The 19,606-nt window shown below is 35.9% G+C and overlaps 1 protein-coding gene across 2 annotated transcripts in view; it reads left to right on the top strand.

The window, feature by feature from the left end:
* FAM227B (family with sequence similarity 227 member B) overlaps positions 1-19,606 on the top strand; it is a 206,498-nt gene that overhangs the window by 156,789 nt on the left and 30,103 nt on the right. For both annotated transcript variants that reach the window (XM_087427054.1, XM_014780403.2), the window contains exons 12-13: positions 14,927-15,018; positions 18,074-18,234. In XM_087427054.1, coding sequence (XP_087283180.1) covers positions 14,927-15,018; positions 18,074-18,234 — 253 coding nt within the window. The remainder of the gene's footprint in view (positions 1-14,926; positions 15,019-18,073; positions 18,235-19,606) is intronic.

Raw genomic sequence — 19,606 nt, 5'->3', positions numbered from 1 at the left:
CAGCATTATCTACCATATTCTCTGCTTTCTCTTCTGTGCTCCTATCTAAGGTCAACGTTTCCTAGCACTTCACAAACATAATCTCGCTTACTCCTCCAGTGATCCTATGAAATTGGATCATTTTACAGCTGAGGGCACAGGTTCAAAGTCACATCGTTAGAGAGGAACTGTTGCAGCTCTGTGTTATCTATCCCCTTGTTACTCAACAGGCAGCTCCACAGACCAGTAGCATCACCAATGCCTGTGATATTATTGGGCCTCAGACCTAATAAGCAAGTCCAAAACTGCATTTTAAAAAGATTCCCGGGTGTATTTTATGCCCTTTGATGTTTGAAGAACACTGCTGTATATACCATTCTGTTCTTTCCCATGCACTTTCCACACGTACCACAATATAGGGGTACCAATTCTTTTAAAAATAAAATTGGTTCTTAGAATCCTGTTATAGTAGCACTCAGTCTTTCTCCTTGAGGAAGAGTCATTAAGAAAGACAGGTCTCCCCGAGGTACTAACTAATTCAAACCTTTCATAAATTCTATTAGTGTCTCGTGGTCTTGCAAATGAAACTTCTGATGGTGTTCCTTCTCTTGGTATGATTGATTTGATTAAGTTTGGATTCAGTTAGTCTCAGCAGTCAGAGTAGGAGCTTAGTGGTCTCTAGATCAAAGAATTTGGGATTAGCAGCCTTATAAGAGCCAATTCTTATTCAAATTAGTCATTTTAATTATTAATATCTCATTTGCTTAGAAAGAGCTTGGTTTAATTAAAAGCAGAACCAAATTTTGCAAATTTGATCTTAGAATATGGACTTATTTTAAGACATATTGTTAGTGGTGAATATCGAGAATCCACCCATGGAAAAGGTTAGAGAGCCTATAATTTATTTTTTAAAACAATGGAATAAAATGCTAGTTTCTTTGTTCAGTACAGAAGTCTAACTTACAGTAAGCATTCTGATGGAAAGATTTTGGTGAAAGGGTGGAGAACTGACACTGCGTCACCAGGACTTCTGCTAGCATTTTTCCCATTAGAGCACAATGGCTCCAAACAAAGAGGAAATGATATGGGTGAACCACAGCACTCTCCATTTAACATTTCCACTAAGAGGAAAACACAATGAGCTCTTGCAAAAGTTTTCTCCCCACTGCATTTGACCTTTCCACCCACATTTTGAAAGAAACATATGTATTTCATATAAGTCATACATAACACTGACCTCGCCAAAATGAGAATTCTTTACCACTTTGATTTAACTATTTCAAGGTTTTGAACGTCTCAGTTAACAATACTCACTGTATTCCTGTACTGTAACAGGTGACTATGCATTCCTTGGCTCCTCTTTTCTCCGTCATTTTATTAGTGGTAGGGTTGGTCCATCCCTGTTTCTATTACAAAGGACTACACTCAGCTAACAAAAAGTTTGAAGCCCTTGGCAAACATTTTTAAATTATTAGATGATGATAAGTTAAAGAGACATAATTGCTTTCAACTTCCAGTAGACTATCATGTTATCTTTCTCCTTTACAAACAATCCATGTGGAAATGAAATTTAAGATAATTTGGAATAATTAGGCTCATTAACAACTTTATGACTTAAGGGGTAAAACTGCATCACTCACATCATTTGTTAAGCAATTATAGTATTTAAATGAACTCGTAATTACCCACCAATTATTTCAATCATCCTCAAAGATTTGAGTTCAATGCATTATTTCCTGACAGACACATAGTAAAAATCTGCTTACACTAGGATAACTACTCTATCTATCTTAATCTCCTTTGCTCTTTTTCTTCTTCATATTCTTAGGACATCCCTGAAGGTAACCCTTTGTTGCAACCAGGGTGGTCTTCTCAAGGTCCTGCCCAAATGCCTTGTTACCCAACCTCACCACTATGTACACTTCATTGGCCTGAATTCTCCTTCCATGTTGGAACTCCTGTAAATCTGATCAGTTTTTAAGTGAGCTTTTTCTGACGACCTTATCCCACAAACAGTGTGTCTCATCCTAAATTTTATTTCTGATACAATCTATTTGCCTCTTAATCCCATATTAACTTTGTAATAGATGTTGTTGTCCACAAGTATTACCTGGATATGTTTTATCAACCTATTTGGTTATAACTGACTACTGAGGCCAGTAACAGTATCCTTTACTTCTCTTGACCCTTGTAGTGTTTTTCACATAGTCTACAAGAAATATTTCTTGAAGGAATGTGTGAATAAATGAATAAAAGGAAAATAGCAGATTAAGGCTCAAGAAATCACATTTGTGTTTTTTTCCCCACTTTATGGAGGTAAATTAATCTATCCTGTCATACCTTAATTCATATAATTTAAAATAAGGGACCTAATTTGAACACAAATTAAAAAAATTTTTTAAAGACCTCACTTTTTATAAATGAGGAAGTTGAGACTCAAGTGGAAAGTGGGTTGCTGGAGATTACACATATAGTTTGTGGCAAAATTCAAACTAGAATTTAGATTCCTGCATCCTAATCCTGTGCTTTTCCAAAGGGCAATGCTTTCCAGTGGAGACACCAGGTTAACAGTACTGTCTCAGCCATTAGGCTATTTCAAGAAAGGGATAAATGAAAGATAAAGTCAAACACTGTAGGAGAGGAGGAAATATTCCTCTACCCTCTAGGTTCTTCTGGCTATCTAAGAATTAAATTGACATGAGACAGAATAACAGGAGAAAATCAAACAAGTTTAATAACATATATACATAGAAGAAACCCAGGAAAACTGAGTATCTTGCCAAAATGGCCAAAGCCACCACCTTAAATACCATCTTCAGATAAAGACAAAGGAGGATGTTGGGAGTAGTGGGTTGGGGCTTCAAAGGGGAGGAAGACAATTCACCTGGAAATGGGAAAGCAGATGTTTAGTAAACAAATGTTTGCCACACCTTGCAAAGACAATGAGACATGAAGAGGACTCATCAAAGGGGCTTTGCTAGGTTCCTCCCTGTCTACCACACCTAGTTCATATTATACTATAGCTGTCTATGGTGATAGCTCCTTCTTGGTATCTAATTCTTTTAGGCAGGTCAAAGTTTCTTCTTGAGTCATTCGTTCTTAAAGGTAATAAAGCCCAAGAGACACATTTCGGGGTAGCAAATTGTGCTCTCCTATAGCACACAGGTCAGTTCATATTGCATATCACATGTTTAAACCCTTTTTGTTAAAACAATAGGGGATATACTTATGTATATATTTAATTATGTATATGGCCATCTTTTTCCTCCAAGAACTTTGATAGCTTTACATAAATGTGTTCAATACAACAGCATAAAATAGCATGTTAAATAAGCAAATAAGGAAAAGAGGGTTAAAGAAAAATGAGATAGAAAAAGAAAAGTCTGAAATGAGGTTAGAATGTAAAATCCTGTTAAGAGATCTTTCCTTTTTGCTAGTCTTGGCCCACAAATATGGTTGGCTCTAAGCTTTCCATCTGTCACGAGAAGAAAATGACAATGTCATTTACATAACTGGGCAATATCCATAAAATAAAAACAAACTGTTTATACACATGAAGCATGTCTATTCCTTAAACTAAAATGAGATAGTATTTTTTCCTGTGAATCTCTACACCAATCAGGATAGGCTAGATTATGCTGATATAACAACATCAGCAAAATCTTAGCGGCTTATGCTGACAAAGGTTTCTTTTTCACTCACATTGTGTATCCATTGCATATAGGCTAGGGTCTGTATTAGTGTAGTAACTCAGACATCCAAGCAAAAGAAGACTTCATCTCATTCACCATAATCACTGCAGCAGGGGGAAGAGAACTCAATGAACTGTGCATGGGCTCTTAAATCTTCCTCTCAGAAACAACCACACATCATTTCAACTCAAATTTCATTATTTCATTGCCCAGAGCACATCGTGTGGCCATACTTATCTTCAAAGAGGGCTTTCAGTGCTACCAGGTGCCTTTGGAAGGTTGAAAATGTGAATATTTCTGAACAGCCCAACTGATTGCCACACTCTCCCTAGAGAAGCTCTTTATAATGTAATGAACTATGTTGACATAGTGAATGCAGCCAGAGTTGAGTCTATAACATTGCACTATGTTGACCAAGGACATAAGGATAAAGCACAATCTGGTAAAAATGGATCTACAAGTAGCCGGGAAAATTCAGTTCTTTGCTGGTCTACCTTGATTCAAGAATATGTCTGATTTTCTGTTTTTCTATTGATAACCTCAATCACTCCACAATATTTTCTCTCAACAAAGTTTTTATAAGTATGAAGTGATAGTGAGTTTGAATTTATAATCCTTAAGAAATAGAATTAATAACAATATTGACTAACATTTATATAACCTTTGCAGTGTGCCAGGCACTGCGATTTGCATATGTGATCTCATTTTTATTCAGTTAGCAAGTCTGTAAGAATTATATTTGAAGAAACTGAAGCTTAAAAAATTAATTTGCCCAAGGTTACTTTGTCTACAAATGGCAAAGCTGGCATTTTAATCTGTGTCTATCTGACTCCAAGGCCTATGTGCTTAACTAATACACTACTCTGCTTCAGGAATGCAGGTTATGTTTACCTGTGTGTGCTTTAAACTATTAGTCAAATAGGAGTTAGATCCAATCTCCTAGTGGATAGGAGAGGAGAAGACCTGGCTTGGATGAGAAGCCTCCCAAACTCTGAGGGGAGATCTCTTAGGAGTTACCTGCAGAGAGGGCTTAAATACTTTTAGAACAATTTTTAGAGGAAGATCAAGGTCTTGAAATTCTCTGCCATTGGTGCAGCATTCACCATGGGTAAAGCTGTGGTATTTTTCAAAGAAAAACAGGAGCCATGGTCTGAAAAATAGCATAATATTTATAGACTAATACATGTAAAATATTGTCTTCATAAATGGGTGTTCTAATAAATAAAAAACATCCTGTCAAATTAATTCTAGAGGATGTATAAAACACTAAAAGAAAATAAAATAAGGAGAAAGATTTAAGAAAAATATGAACACTTCACTGTGCATTATTGTCTTATTTTTTAAAATCTTGGATCTAAAACCTAAACTATTATTAATCATAGCCGAACAGTTTAAAAGGCATCTTTATAATGACAATTATTTTTTTTGTGAGGAAGATTAGCCCTGAGCTAACATCCATTGCCAATCCTCCTCTTTTTGCTAAGGAAGATTGGCCCTGGACTAACATCTGTGCCCTTCTTCCTCTACTTTATATGGGATGCCACCACAGCATGGCTTGACAAGCAGTGCATCAGTCCACCCCCAGGATCCGAACCTGCGAACCCCAGGCTGCCAAAGTGGAGCACGTGAACTTAACCACTGTGCCACCAGGCCAGCTCCTAACCATAATTTCTTTATACCAAAGTTTCCTTATACTTTGAGTGGTAGAATGAACACAAGGCTAATCTATTATAATGTGACTTTAAGTAATTCAGTAGGAGGGAAACAAAAAAAATTTTTTTTCCCAATTCTTTGCAGTTCCCAATTGATCTGCAACTGAGAGGATTCCCAATTTTCTTGTGGCACTTGTCTATACCACTATCATATTGCATTGCAATTATGTGAGAATATGTCTCAGACTGGTCATCTCCTCTCCTGCACAGACAGTGAGCCCAGTCTTCTTCATCTTTGTATCCCAGGCATCAAACATGTAGTTGAAACTCAGTGGACATTTGCAAAATGAATGAATATGAGTAAGATAAGTGATTATTTTAATATATAATAGTTTTTTGCCAATAGTGCCCAATCAGAGTAAACTACCTTTGAGAAACTGAGGAGTTAATGTCAATGTCTTAGTCAAAGTGCTTTTGGTTGTAACAGAAATCCACTCCAACTGTGTAATGGAACTTTAAAATGATACTGTTTCTGTCTTCATTTCCGCTGAGTCATAAAGACTGATGACATCAATAAGTACATCCTAAAGAAAGGTCCTGGACCACCTTGCAGGACATTAGCCCACCTCCAGCCAATAAAAGATGATGAGAGGGGAATGTTGAAGAATCAAGAGAATTCCTTAGGAGGAAAGTATTGGAGTATTTCTCCTCCCTCTAGCCCAGTGAGGAAGAGGTTGGGAAGTTAAAGAGATCAAGAAACAGAGGTTGCTGCCCCCTCATTCAAAACCAAGTGTCCCTGGATTTGGGGAAGTATGACATCTAGTAGGGAAGACTGTGGCCCATCAATAGTGCGTGAGATTATGTATGAGTCTCAATAATATTGCACATTACCGTTCTTTTTCTTTTTTTTTCCCCCCATTAAAAAAGGATATATCATTGGTGTTTTAATTTCTTTGGTTACTGGTGAAATTGAACTTTTTTCCAAATGATTACCTGCCAATTTTATTCTGTTTTATGACTTACCTCTTGTGTTCTTCACCCAGTTTTCTACTAAGATTTTTGTTTCATCTGTCATTCTATTAGAAACAGTTTTCCAAGTTTTTCTGTTGTGGTACTTTTTGGCTACCATGAGTTTTGAATTTTTACCCAGTAAAATTCATTAATTTTTTACTCCATAATCTCTTCTTTTGTAGCCTTTCTCCACCACCTGTCCCTATACTTTATTCTTGTTCATTTAGGTTCTGTTTTATTTTCCACATTTAACTCCTCAGTTCATCAACAGTTTATTTTCCATTGGGGTGCTTAGAATACGTAATAATGGAATCCTTCAAAGTGCTTGAGTTGAATGATGCTTTGTCTTTCATTGTACTCAGCATGTACCTAGGATTGTTATTTTTTTAAAGGTTGTGAATCTCCTTATTTTTCTGGTAAAGATATTCTCAAAACCTTTATCAACTACTCCATAGAGTGCTTTCTTTGTAAATCCTCCATAAAAAAGAGAGCTCCATCTGACCTGAGTGCCAAGAAGAGCTGGAAATCTTCACAGAAATTCTTCCTTTTTATCTCGTGGACTCTGTGAAGAGTGTGATGAATAGAATGTTCTTCTTTATGTTGGCTGTTAAACCACAATTTCTATATGCTTTCATTCATTGATGGACACTTAGGTTGTTTTCATATATTGACTGCTGTGAATAATACTGCAATGAACATGGAAGCATAGATACCTCTTTGAGATAATGATTTCATTTCCTTTGTGTATATATCCAGAAAAGGGATTGCTGCATCATATGGAAGTTCTATTTTTAATTTTTTGAGGAACCTCCATACTGTTTTCCATAATGGCTGCACCAGTTTACATTCCCACCAACACAGTGTACAAGAGTTCCCTTTTCTCCACATCCTCACCAACACATGTTATCTTTTTGATAATGGCTATCCTAACAGATATGAGATGATATCTCATTGTGGTTTTGATTTGCATTTCCTGATGATTAGTGATGTAGAGCACCTTTTCATATACGTGTTGGCCATTTGTAGGTCTTCTTTAGAAAAATATCTATTCAGGTCCTTTGCCCATTTTTCCATTGAGTTGTTTGTGTTTTTTTGCTATTGAGTTGTTGCAGTTCCTTGTATCCTAACCCCTTATCAGATATATGGTTTGCAAATATTTTCTCCCAATCCATAGATCGCCTTTTCATTTTGTCGATTGTTTCCTTTGCTGTCCAGAAGTATTTTAGTTTAATGTAGTCCTACTTGTTTATTTTTGCTTTTGTCGCTTAGGTTTTATTGTCACATTCAAAAAATTATTTCCAAGGCCAATGTCAAGGAGCTTTTTCCTTATGTTTTTCTCTAGGAGTTTTACAGTTTCAGGTTGTACATTTAACTCTTTAATTCATTTTCAGTTGACTTTTGTGTATGGTGTAAGATAAGGGTCAAATTTCATTATTTTGCATGTAGAAATCCAGCTTTTCCAACACGATTTATTGAAAAGACTATCTTTTCCCTATTGTGTATTCTTGATGTGCTTGTCAAAAATTAGTTGTCTGTATATGATTGTGTTTATTTCTGAACTCTATTCTGTTCCATTAGTCTTTGTGTCTGTTTTTATCCCAGTACCATACTGTTTTGATTACTGTAGCTTTGTAATATAATTTGAAATCAAGAAGTGTGATGCCTCCAACTTTGTTCTTTTTTCTCAAGGTTGCTTTGGCTATTTGGGGTCTTTTGTACTTGTTTTATGATCTAACATATGATGTATCCTGGAGAAGGTTCCATACGCACTTGAGAAGAATGTGTATTCTATTGCTTTTGGATGGAATGTTCTATATATGTCTAAGTCCATCCAGTCTAACATGTAGTTTAAGGCCAGTGCTTCCTTACTGGTTTTCTGTCTGGATGATCTATCCATCAACACAAGTGGAGTATTAAAGTCTCCTACTGTTATTGTACTGCTGTCCATTTCTCCCTTTAGTCTGTTAATATTTGCTTTATATATTCAGGTGCTCCTATGTTGAGTGCATAAATATTTACAAATATTTTATCTTCTTGTTGGAATGACCACTTTATCATTATATAATGGCCTTCTTTGTCTCTTATTACAGTCTTTGTCTTAAAGTCTATTTTGTCTGATATAAGTATAGCTACCCAAGCTTTCTTTTGGTTTCCATTTGCATGGAATATCTTTTTTCATCCTTCACTTTCAGTCTGTGTGTGTCCTTACATGTGAAGTGAGTCTCTTGTAGGCAGCACATAGATAGGTCTTTTTTTTTTTTAATCCATTTAAGCACTGTGTGTCTTTTGACTGGAGAATTTAGTTCATTTACATTTAAAGTAATTATTGATATGTATGTACTTACTGCCATTTTGTTAATAGTTTTCTGACTGCTTCATAATTGTTTTGTTCCTTTCTTCTGTTGCTCTCTTCTTTTGTGCTTTGATGATTTTCTGAGTGGTATGTTTAGATTCCTTTCTCTTTATCTTTTGTGTATCTACTATAAGTTTTTGCTTCATGGTTACCATGAGGCTTACATAAGACAACTTATCTTTAAAACGGTCTATTTTAACTTGATAACAACTTAAGTTCAAACTCATTCTAAAGATCTACATTTTTACTTCTCCCCCTGTGTTTTATGTTTTTGATGTCACAATTTCTTTTTATCTTGTGCATCTATTAACAAATTATTGTAGTTATAGTTTTTTACCACTTTTGTCTTTTAACCTTCATACTAGATTTATAAGTGGTTAACTCATCACCTTTACAACATTAGATTATTCTGAATTTTACTATATATTTACCTTTACTGGTGAGACTTATACCTTCATATGTTTCCCTGTTACTAATTAGTGCCCTTTCATTTCAGCTTAAAGAAGGTCCTTTAACATTTATTGTAAGGCCAGTCTAGTGGTGATGGACTCCTTCAGCTTTTGCTTGTCTGGGAAACTCTTTATCTCTCCTTCAATTCTGAAGGACAACTTTGCCTGGTAGAGTATTCTTGGTTGGCAATTTTTTTTCTTTCAGTACTTTAAATATATCACACCACTCCCTTCTGGCCTGCAAAGTATCTGCTGAAAAAACTGCTGAGTCTTATGAGGGTTTCCTTGTACATACAAAGTTGTTTTTCTCTTGGCTGCTTTTAAGATTCTCTCCTTGTCTATTACTTTTAACAACTTAATTATAATGTGTCTTGGTGTGGGTCTCTTTGGAGTCACCTTATTTGGAACTCTCTGGGCTTCCTGGATCTGGATATCTGTTTCCTTCCCCAGATTAGGGAAGTTTTCAGCTATTATTTCTTCAAATAAATTTTCTCTCTCTCTGCTCCTTCTGGGACCCCTATAATGTAAATATTGGTCTGCTTGATCTTATCACATAAGTCCCTTAAGCTATCTTCACTCTTTTTTACTTTTTTTCTTTTTGCTGCTCTGATTGAGTGAGTTCCACTGCTTTGTTTTCAAATTTGCTGATCCTTTCTTCATCTAGTCTGCTGTTGAAACTCCTCTAGTGTATTTTTCAGTTCAGTTATTGTATTCTTCAGCCGTGTGATTTTTTTTTCTTTTTTTGTGAGGAAGATCAGCCCTGAGCTAACATCCATACCAATCCTCCTCTTTTTGCTGAGGAAGACTGGCCCTGAGCTAATATCTATTGCCAATCCTCCTCGTTTTTTTTCCCTTTTTCTCCCCAAAGCCCCAGTAGATAGTTGTATGTCAAAGTTGCACATCCTTGTAGTTGCTGCATGTGGGACGCAGCCTCAGCATTGCTGGCCAAGCAGTACATCGGTGCGCACCGGGGATCCAAACCTGGGCCGCCAGCAATGGAGCACGTGCATTTAACCGCTAAGCCACAGGGCTGGCCCCCAGCCATGTGATTTTTATTTGGTATTTTCTATCTCTTTGTTGAAATTCTCACTTTGTTCATGCATTTTTCTCTTGATCTCAGTGTGCATCTTAATGACTGTTATTTTGAACTCTTCATCAAGTTCTCCCTCTCTTTTTTTCTGCTGGGAAAGATTTGCCCTGAGCTAACGTCTGAGTTCTTTTTCTTTTTTTCCCTCCCCAAAGCCCTAGTACACAGTTGTATATTCTAGTGTAAGTCCCTCTAGTTCTTCTATGTGAGCTGCTGCCACATCGTGGCTAATGACAGATGAGTAGTGTGATTCCGTGCCCGGGAATCGAACCCCGGCTGCCGAAGCAGAGCACGTGGAACTTTAACCACTAGACCATCAGGGCTGGCTCCTGGCCTTCTCTTTTATAGGATATTTTTAGATATGGAAACTTGGGAACATGGTTTCAACATACAACCCATCAATAATAACTTCCTTGGAGGCTGGCCCTGTGGCATAGCGGTTAAGTGTGCACGCTCCACTGCTGGTGGCCTGGGTTCAGATCCTGGGCGCGCACCGAAGCACTGCTTGTCAGGCCATGCGGTGGTGGTGTCCCATATAAAGCAGAGGAAGATGGGCATAGATGTTAGCTCAGGGCCGGTCTTCCTCACCAAAAAGAGGAGGATTGGTATGGATGTTAGCTTAGGGCTGATCTTCCTCACAAAAAAAAATAAATAAAAAACAAAGATAATAATAATAACTTCCTACAATCACTAATCTGAAGAATGCAAAGAGTTTTTATGACACCGGAAAAGACTGTCAAGACTTGGTTATAAAATAAAGATAGTTTCAATTCCTTTTAATTTTATTATTTTCAACAAGCATAGTTTGTACTACCATGTGCAATGAAATTGGGCTTAATCTTTATATCTTTTTAAAAGTTCTTACATAGATAAATTTACATATGATGGAAAAAAGTAATTTGCCAGACAATATGTTCCAATTTTTGCTCCAGAACCCATTTAGTGTTTTTTTTGTGTGTGTGATTTTTTAAATGTTTTCTGCTGTACAGGAAAGACTTAAAATGGGTCCAGTTTTCTTTAACAACACCTTTGATGTAGTCAAGGTTAAAAGCTATTCTGCTTCACAATATGTTTGTAATGTTTGGCTCCACAGAATCTTAGTTCATAAATGCACCAGTTCCTTATTTCAGATACTTGTCCCTTAGCTCTTTATGCAAAAACCATAGAAGTACTTTAAAAACCATTCACTTATGTCTTGCATCTATAACTTGTCTGAACAATGATTTAGTCCTTAAAGATACAGATATAATTCATAGTAAGAAGTAATAGAAAAAAGTAACCTTCCAAAAATGCTAAAATACAGTAATAATATGGTATTTTCCTTGGGAACAAAATGTGATATGAATCACTATTTTATTATACATAAAATCTTCGTGTTCTTGGATATACTAAATTTAGTTCCAAGTTGGTAAAATCCAAGGATGCTAGTGATACCTTACATGTACAAAGCATTTCACAGTTAATAAAGTGCATTTATAAGCACTTGAACTCCATAACCTCTCTATGAGGTTATTCACAATTATATGTATTATGTTAACATTACTAGGAGAAGAAATTTAATTTTACTTTAGAGCATTGTGAAGAAGTGTTTAATGCTTCAATTTGCCAATTTAAAACACGAATTGCATATAGAGAGGTGGGAGGATGGTTCTGTATGTAGGTATGTAGACAGATGTAACTTGTTTGAGGCCTAATATTTACACAACCAGTGACTGGGCCTGCAGATGGTGAGATCGAAGGGACTTGGGGAAGTATGTGTATAAGGATCTGAAAAGATCTGGGAAGCATGGTAAGAAAACATACACAATAAAACAGTAAGAAGAGACTCATGGGTGTGCAATACTTTGAAATAATTTTATCATTTTTCTGTATTACTGAAACAAAATTGCATTTATGATTTATTTCTTATGTGTTCAGATCACATACATTTTGCATAATGACTCCCTGTATTTTCTCTTTTCTTTATTTCCCCTAACATTTCAGTACTAGATGAAAGTCTCTTTCTGAGAGTAGTTCTAATTTAAGTTAGATATCTATATCTGTATCTACAGCAGGTCTCTGAGTAATGCTTTTTCTGTTTTTATAGTTTATTCAATAATTTTATTAATATATATGGCCTGCATTAACTTTAATTTTGCCAAAATATATGAGTTATTTGCATCTCAGAAAGCCTATTAGAATAAAAACTGCAGAAGTGGATAGAGATAGCCATACTTAGTTGCGTAAGTGTCTCCCTTTTAAGGGAGATAACATCCCTAAAATAAATAGGGGATAATTATAGAAACAAAATTTTCCTAATGCAAGCAGAGTAAGACTGGAATATTTTATCACTAGTGAAATTTCTGAAGACTTAGTAAGAACAGTTGAGAAACACTTTCTTATAATTTTTTTTCAGAGTTATTTTTGGTGTTTCTGGTGATTTTCCCAAGCTTTCAGAGATTCAGAGAATAAAGGAGATATGAAAACTATAATCAGGGGGAAAATTAATATTTTTACCTAAAATAAATGAATGGATTAGAGGAATGTAGGGAGAAAAAACTGGTAAATATAGTAATTTTATGGCTACTTATTACTCTTATTGTAGCTGGCTGGGGGTTTTCTCTTCTGTAGGATTTTTTGCAATTTTTTTCTTTGACTCTTTTACCCCTAAAATTTTTTGCTTCGTGTTTTTCATTTATTTCTTACTTTTTGTGTCTATTACTATTACTCTCAGCTCAGAATCTTTGCCTGATATTAATGTATATGACCTGTTTGCCATAATTCTACAACTAAGGTCAAGTGATCTGCAAAGTCAGGTTTTTATTGTGGGTACAGTGGACATGAAGGTGAGGTCCTTTTATTATTAATATCTGTTCATACAGACTATAAATTAAGTAATATCACCTAAATACGTATTTAAGAATGATTCAATACAGAGCAAGTTTTATTTTTTTAAATTATTCCTCCCGAAGAGAATATTTTCATTAGTTTCTTGTTTATTTTTCCAGTATTTCTTTATACAAATGAAGGCAAATAAAATAGCTATTCTTATTCTCTCCCTTTTACACTAAAGGTAGGTACTGTATACATTCAATTAAATAATATGCTCTATTCACTGTTCTGTGCCTTGCTTTCATCACTTAATGCCATGTCCTGTAGATATCTTCACATCAGTATGGAGATCTTCCTCATTTCTTTTTACAACTACATATTATCCCATCAAATGGGGGTGCCTTAATTTATTCAACCAGTACTTGACTGCTAAATACATTGGTTGTTTTAATCTCTAAACTCTACAAATTATGCCAGAAGCAATAAACTTGTACATATGTTCTTTCATACTTATGTAAGAGATTGTGTAGGATATATTCTCAGAGGAGGGATTGCTGAGTCAAAGGAAAATATATCTGTATTTTTGGTAGATATTGCCAGATTCCCCTCCATAAGGGGTTATATGCTTTTGAACAAGTTTTAAAGAAAAGAAATTATATGGTTTATTACCTTTCTTGCCCATTCTAACTTCAACTTAATCTAACCTTGATTCCATTCAGAAATTTAAAATGCAGGTTCCTTGCTAACCAATTTTTTAATCTCAGCCAGAGATAAATGCCTACTTGGCTCTAGTATTTCAGGCTAATATCTAATATCTTTTAATGTCTAATGTCAAAGATCAATCCAAGTGACTTTCCTCAGTTCTTCTAGGTTTGTCATCGACATCACAACCTCTAGATATGATTAGTCTACCTGGTAACTAGTAATAATAATCAGTGCCCGAATCTAGTACAAACTTCTGAGATCACTGTTTTCTCTGCTCTCTGTTAAGATATCTGTAATAAGTAACTGTGCTTTTAGACTGATTGATATGGCTGATTAAATCATATGGTTCTCCTTTCCTTTAAGACATGGTGAGATTTCCTGGGTACCTACATGTATATTCATGCTGGTTGCAAGGAAAAATTACCACATCTTTCCTTATCTGGGTGTGTTGTCAGTATATGGAAAGGTGGACTCTAACAAGCAGAGGCCCAAACCTCCTATTGCATTTAACTAGAGGGTCATGGAAAGAGCTCTGGACTCAGAAGCAAAAGACCTAGGTCTGCGTCCTCTCCCTCTACTCTTAATAAATGGTAGCTTAGAGCAAGTCGTAGAGTTTCCTGCACTTTAGTTTTCTCATCTGTAAATTGTGGAAAATGTTACTTAGCTTGGGGCCGGCCCGGAGGCGCAGTGGTTAAGTGCGCGCGCTCTGCTGCAGCAGCCTGGGGTTCGCAGGTTGGGATCCCGGGCGCGCACCGACGCACCGCTTGCTAAGCCATGCTGTGGTGGCGTCCCATATAAAGTAGAGGAGGATGGGCATGGATGTTAGCCCAGGGCCAATCTTCCTCAAGAAAAAAGGGGAGGACTGGCATCAGATGTTAGCTCAGGGCTAGTCCTCCTCACCAAAAAAAAAAAAAAAAATGTTACTTAATGGTTTATAAGGATGACATGAGATAATGTAAGTGAATGAATTTGATAAACTCTAAAGCCCTATTAAGTAAAAATGAGATGGAATATTCATTTCCTCTGCCTGGGGCAAGCTGTAACAATATCCTAACAGTCTTTCATCCATCTTTACCTCTCTCCGTGTTTAGGGTACATTTCTAGGAGAAAGAAGGGGTATCATGCCTTTGTGTGAAGAAAAAAGCCCAGAATTTAAGAAAACATTTTATTTTCTGTTTTAACTATAGACTTCAACATGGTGAAAATTTTGAAGAACCCAAGAGCGTATACAGTGTCCACATCCAAGAAAGATCCAAGATTATCAAGACTAACAACAAAGGTTTGAAGTACAATAATTATAAAAAGTGTTCTTCTTTAATTTGCGATATAATTAATTGAACAGCTTCACATAGGCCATTTTGGTTATTACATTCTTGATATATATTTTAGAAAAAATTTAATAATTAAAAGAGATTTATTGGAGAGGTTAATCTTAATATTAAAAAGTCTTATTTTTTTCTGAAAACATCCCATCTCTATTGGAAAAAAATAGCATTTATCTTTTCCTCACACTTCTGGCTCTGCTTTTCCTTGGGTTGACATACAAACATGGCTCTGATCTCAATAAGCATCAGCAAAATTGCAGGGAAAACTTCAAAGGAGTTTTCAGCAATGGTTGACCTGTCCCCAACTCTTAACCCATGGTTCTAAAATAACTGACCACATGTAGATACTGTTACTCTTAAATCTTGAATGCTTAGTTTCTCCTGGAGTTAGTAGTTCCTGAAGGTGTCTCCCAAATAGAGATCCTATGGACTTGCCACCTTGTTTTGCTTTAGCCAAGATTTGATAAGGTTATTGGCTTAAAATTCTGAATTTGATCTCTTGTTAGACAATTAGGTTTTAAATCTGTTGCAGTCTTTATTGCTAAAATTTTGTCAGAATTATCTAGTCAAGTCTGACCATTATTTTCAATTTTAAATCATGCCTATATAAAAACCACTTTCTGAAAGTCAGTATTCATAATTCAGGTATATAGAGTCTCTTCCAACCTTCACAGTACTGCTGAGGATGTTTGTAAGTACTTAGGATAGAAACTGGTGATCTCTAGGAGTCAATTTGGGATTGATCACAATATCATACCATTTGAGGTGGGGAGGGCAATATTGCTATATTTGGAAATCAGGGAAATGTAACAGAAATTGTGTATCTGATCTTCAGCAAGCACTAAAAATGGTCTTTTATACCTTGTTGACAAGTTGAAGAAGTATGGACAGATGGATTTGTAACCGACTGAATAACCTTTTTCAGAAGACTGTTAAAAACTGAAAAGCAAATTGCAGATGTGTCTTTGGTAGCACACCATACTGCTGCATCACTGGCCCTGTCCCGTGCAGACTATTTTATCAACAACTTGCATAAAAATGTGGTTGCCATTTTTATTAGATATATGCTGGATACATTGGATGGCCAAAAGTTCACAACAGGCTAGAGTAATAGGCCTGATCTTAGAAAATTAACTTTTATTGTGGAAAAAGTATAAAGGTCCAAAATTACAACTGCATAAGTATAGGATCATAAAGCCTTGACTTAGAGGCATTTGAAAAGATTTGGGAATTGTTTTTAACAGTAAGCTCTGTGCGTGTCAACAGTAGAATGTTGTTGACCCCCAAATCTACTACATTCTTGGGCTATTTAAATAGACATAAGGTGGGCCCGGCCCCGTGGCTTAGCGGTTAAGTGCGTGCACTCTGCTACTGGTGGTCTGGGTTCGGATCCCGGGCGCTCACCAACGCACTGCTTTTCCCGACATGCTGAGGCCGGGTCCCACATACAGCAGCTAGGAGGATGTGAAACTATGACATACAACTATCTACTGGGGCTTTGGGGAAAGAAAAGAGGAGGACTGGCAATAAATGTTAGGTCAGAGCTGGTCTTCCTCAGCAAAAAAAAGAGGAGGATTGGCGTGGATGTTAGCTCAGGGCTGATCTTCCTCACAATAAATAAATAAACAAACAAACAGACATATGAGATCTACTCTATGCTATTTAGACAATAATTGTATATTATGTTCATTTTGGAGCCCTGCATTATAAAAGGGACAAGCAAAGTGTGCTGAACAAAAATAATCAGGATGATGAAAGCTTCTGAAACCATATTTTTTGAGCAATAGCCAAAATATTTAAAGTTATTTCCACTAGAAAAGAAAAGACTCTGGAGGCCATAATAACTGTTTTCAAATATGTAGAGAGCTACTGTAGGAAAGCAGGATTAGACTTTTTCTGTGTGGCTCAAAAAAGTTTTTTACCAATACAAAGAAATAAAAAGTTTTTACTTTTACCAATAAATGAATACTGTAGGGGGACAGATTTCAGTTCAATATTAAGAAAAATTTTCTAAGCACCAGGGTTGTCCAAATGTTGAATGGTGCCAATGGGTTCCTGATACCCATATTGACATTGTTTTCACCATCAAAGAATTGCTTTTGTTTGTGATAGACCCATATTTAAAATACTTCTGGAGGAGCTATGAACAATTGCATTGAAAAAGTGACCATAAGCAAGAGAAAAACAAGAGAACTTTATGTATCAATAAAAGCAAATAAGAATAAAATCTTATTTCACCACAGGAAGTGGAATCAATCATATATCTCTTATCTAGGCATTACTAAAATTGAGGAATGACTTAACATATGAATAATTGCTATATTGACCTTGTATCCCACAAGGAGTCAATAATAAAATCGTGGAGCAGTTATACTTATGGGTATCATTTCCTTAACATAAGATTCATGGTTGATGGCATCTTCCATCAGAACTTTGATTATGTTATCGAAATACCTTCTGGTCTCCTTTGTTCTGATGAGAAGTCAGTTGTTAATCTTATTACAGTTCTCTTATATGTTGTTTTTCTCCTGCTGCTTTTGAGATTTTTCTTTTTGTCTTTGTCTTTCAACACTTTGACTATGATGTGTCCAGGTGTGAATTTATCCTACTTGCAGTTAAGTTTCTTGGACGTGTTTTTTGTAATATAGAGAAAATTTCAGTCATTATTTCTTCATATATTTTTTTTCTCCCCCTTTTTCTGGGGCTCTGTTCATTTTCTTCATTCTTTTTTCTTTCAGTTCTTCAGATAGAATAATCTCTATTGGCCTGTCTTCAAGTTTTCTGATTAATAAAAAGGCTAGAAGAGAGAAGAGCCTTACTGCTCATACTCATAGACTCATATTTTTGTAAACTCCTTTAATATGATGCTTTGCAGAATTTTCATTTATTTATTTTATCATACCAGATAATAATTTATATTTATGGTTAAAATGCAGTTATATTTTATTTAGAGTTCTTTAAAAATACACAAAAGTAATAACTGACTTGATTTTTTTCTTCCCCTTACAGTCCCATTATAGTAGCACTGGTCCAGAGTTTAACTGTGTGCTCTTCAATTTTGGAGGTCAGAGTCCCCTGATTCTACATTATCTTAAAATGCATGAGCTACCTGGTATTTCCAAAGCCCCTAGACAAACCAAGTTTAAACTCACTGAAATATTACAAGAACCATATCCTTTTTTAAGCTTTGCTTTAATATGATTTGTTTCTAAAATATTTAAAACTTTTTCTGTCACAATTAAGAAAAAAATTTAACGCATTTTTTAGCCAATGCTTTTATTTAGCATTTGATTACGTTCAAAACTTTTGTAGTGTGTTTGGCTAAATAAAGTATCTTCTCTTTTAGAACTAAGGCTGTGATTTTGTGTGTTAAGAAGACTAAAACAAACATAAAACTCAGGAACTTTAAAAACCGGTATAGTTACAATAAACAAAAAATAAAAATTAAGAAAAAAAAACGGTATAGTTAGCTCTGTAGTAAAAGACAATCTTGGCAACTTTACTGTTCAGTGTTCAGTTTCAAAAGTGTGTCAGAACTGTGGGTTATGGGCTTCTAGGATTCTCCAGAGGAAAGTTTCAATCATGTTTCAGCTGTGTAAACCTTTGTTCCAATGAAAAATATCAGAAAGCTTAATGTGTAAAATATAATATAAATAAAATTGGAGCTCTTGGTTGCAGCAGGGGTGGGGAAAAGAAGAAGTGGAGGTCTAAAGCATGAAACTTTTAGGAGAGTGTCTCATTCTGTAAAAATTTGAAAGCAATCACTCTTTGGAAAGTAATAGGACTTTCCATGATGCTTTCTGAGCTCATAAAATGTAATACCCACTGATAAGAAAAAATGTTCCTAGCCCTAATGATGAGGAAAATGATAACAACGCTTCACTTTCATCAGCACTTGGCAATGTTTCAAAGCTTGTATTAAATCCCCCTAAGTATTATCACGGGAAATGTCAAGAGTGCTGTTGACAGTGGACAGTGCAGGCACCCATCACAGCCACAGTACAGATGAGGAGACCAAAGCACAAAGAGGGTTAGTGGCTTGTCCAGGTGATTCATGCCGTAGAGCTGGCAACGGAGTCTTCTATTTCCTGAGCCATGCCTGCTTTCCTGACATAGAGAGTCAGGCTAGAATTCTCTCTGAGCGTGATACTAGTGGATGGTGGCAGAGCCCAGTAATGTTTTCTCCAAGGTATTGATAGCTGCTAATGAAATTTGTGTCCAGATTTCCCATAATTATCTGTGACGACTGTATGATCATTGAATTTATCTCTTTCTGACTCAAATTTTACCTCGAATCTATCCAGAATATAGAATATTTTTATTAGTTTTCTCTGGACTTATTGGAGTCCGATGGCTTTCCTGAGTGGAGAGACAACATCTTGCAGTGAGTGCATCTACACAGAGGGAGGGAGTGGAGAAAGTAGAGAAGGCAGAGAAGGAGATAAATAATAAAAAAAAATGTAATTCATCGTTTTTGAGGTAGACAGGCTCTAAGATGGTCCCCATTGACCCCACCTTCTGGTATTCATGCCCTTGTGTAAT

This window comes from Ceratotherium simum, chromosome 3 (assembly GCF_057802395.1).
Source record: "Ceratotherium simum simum isolate JZ-2026a chromosome 3, ASM5780239v1, whole genome shotgun sequence".
Taxonomy (NCBI): Eukaryota; Metazoa; Chordata; class Mammalia; order Perissodactyla; family Rhinocerotidae; genus Ceratotherium; species Ceratotherium simum.
Note: the sequence above shows the minus strand (reverse complement) of the source record. Positions and strands in the feature narration are given on the sequence as shown.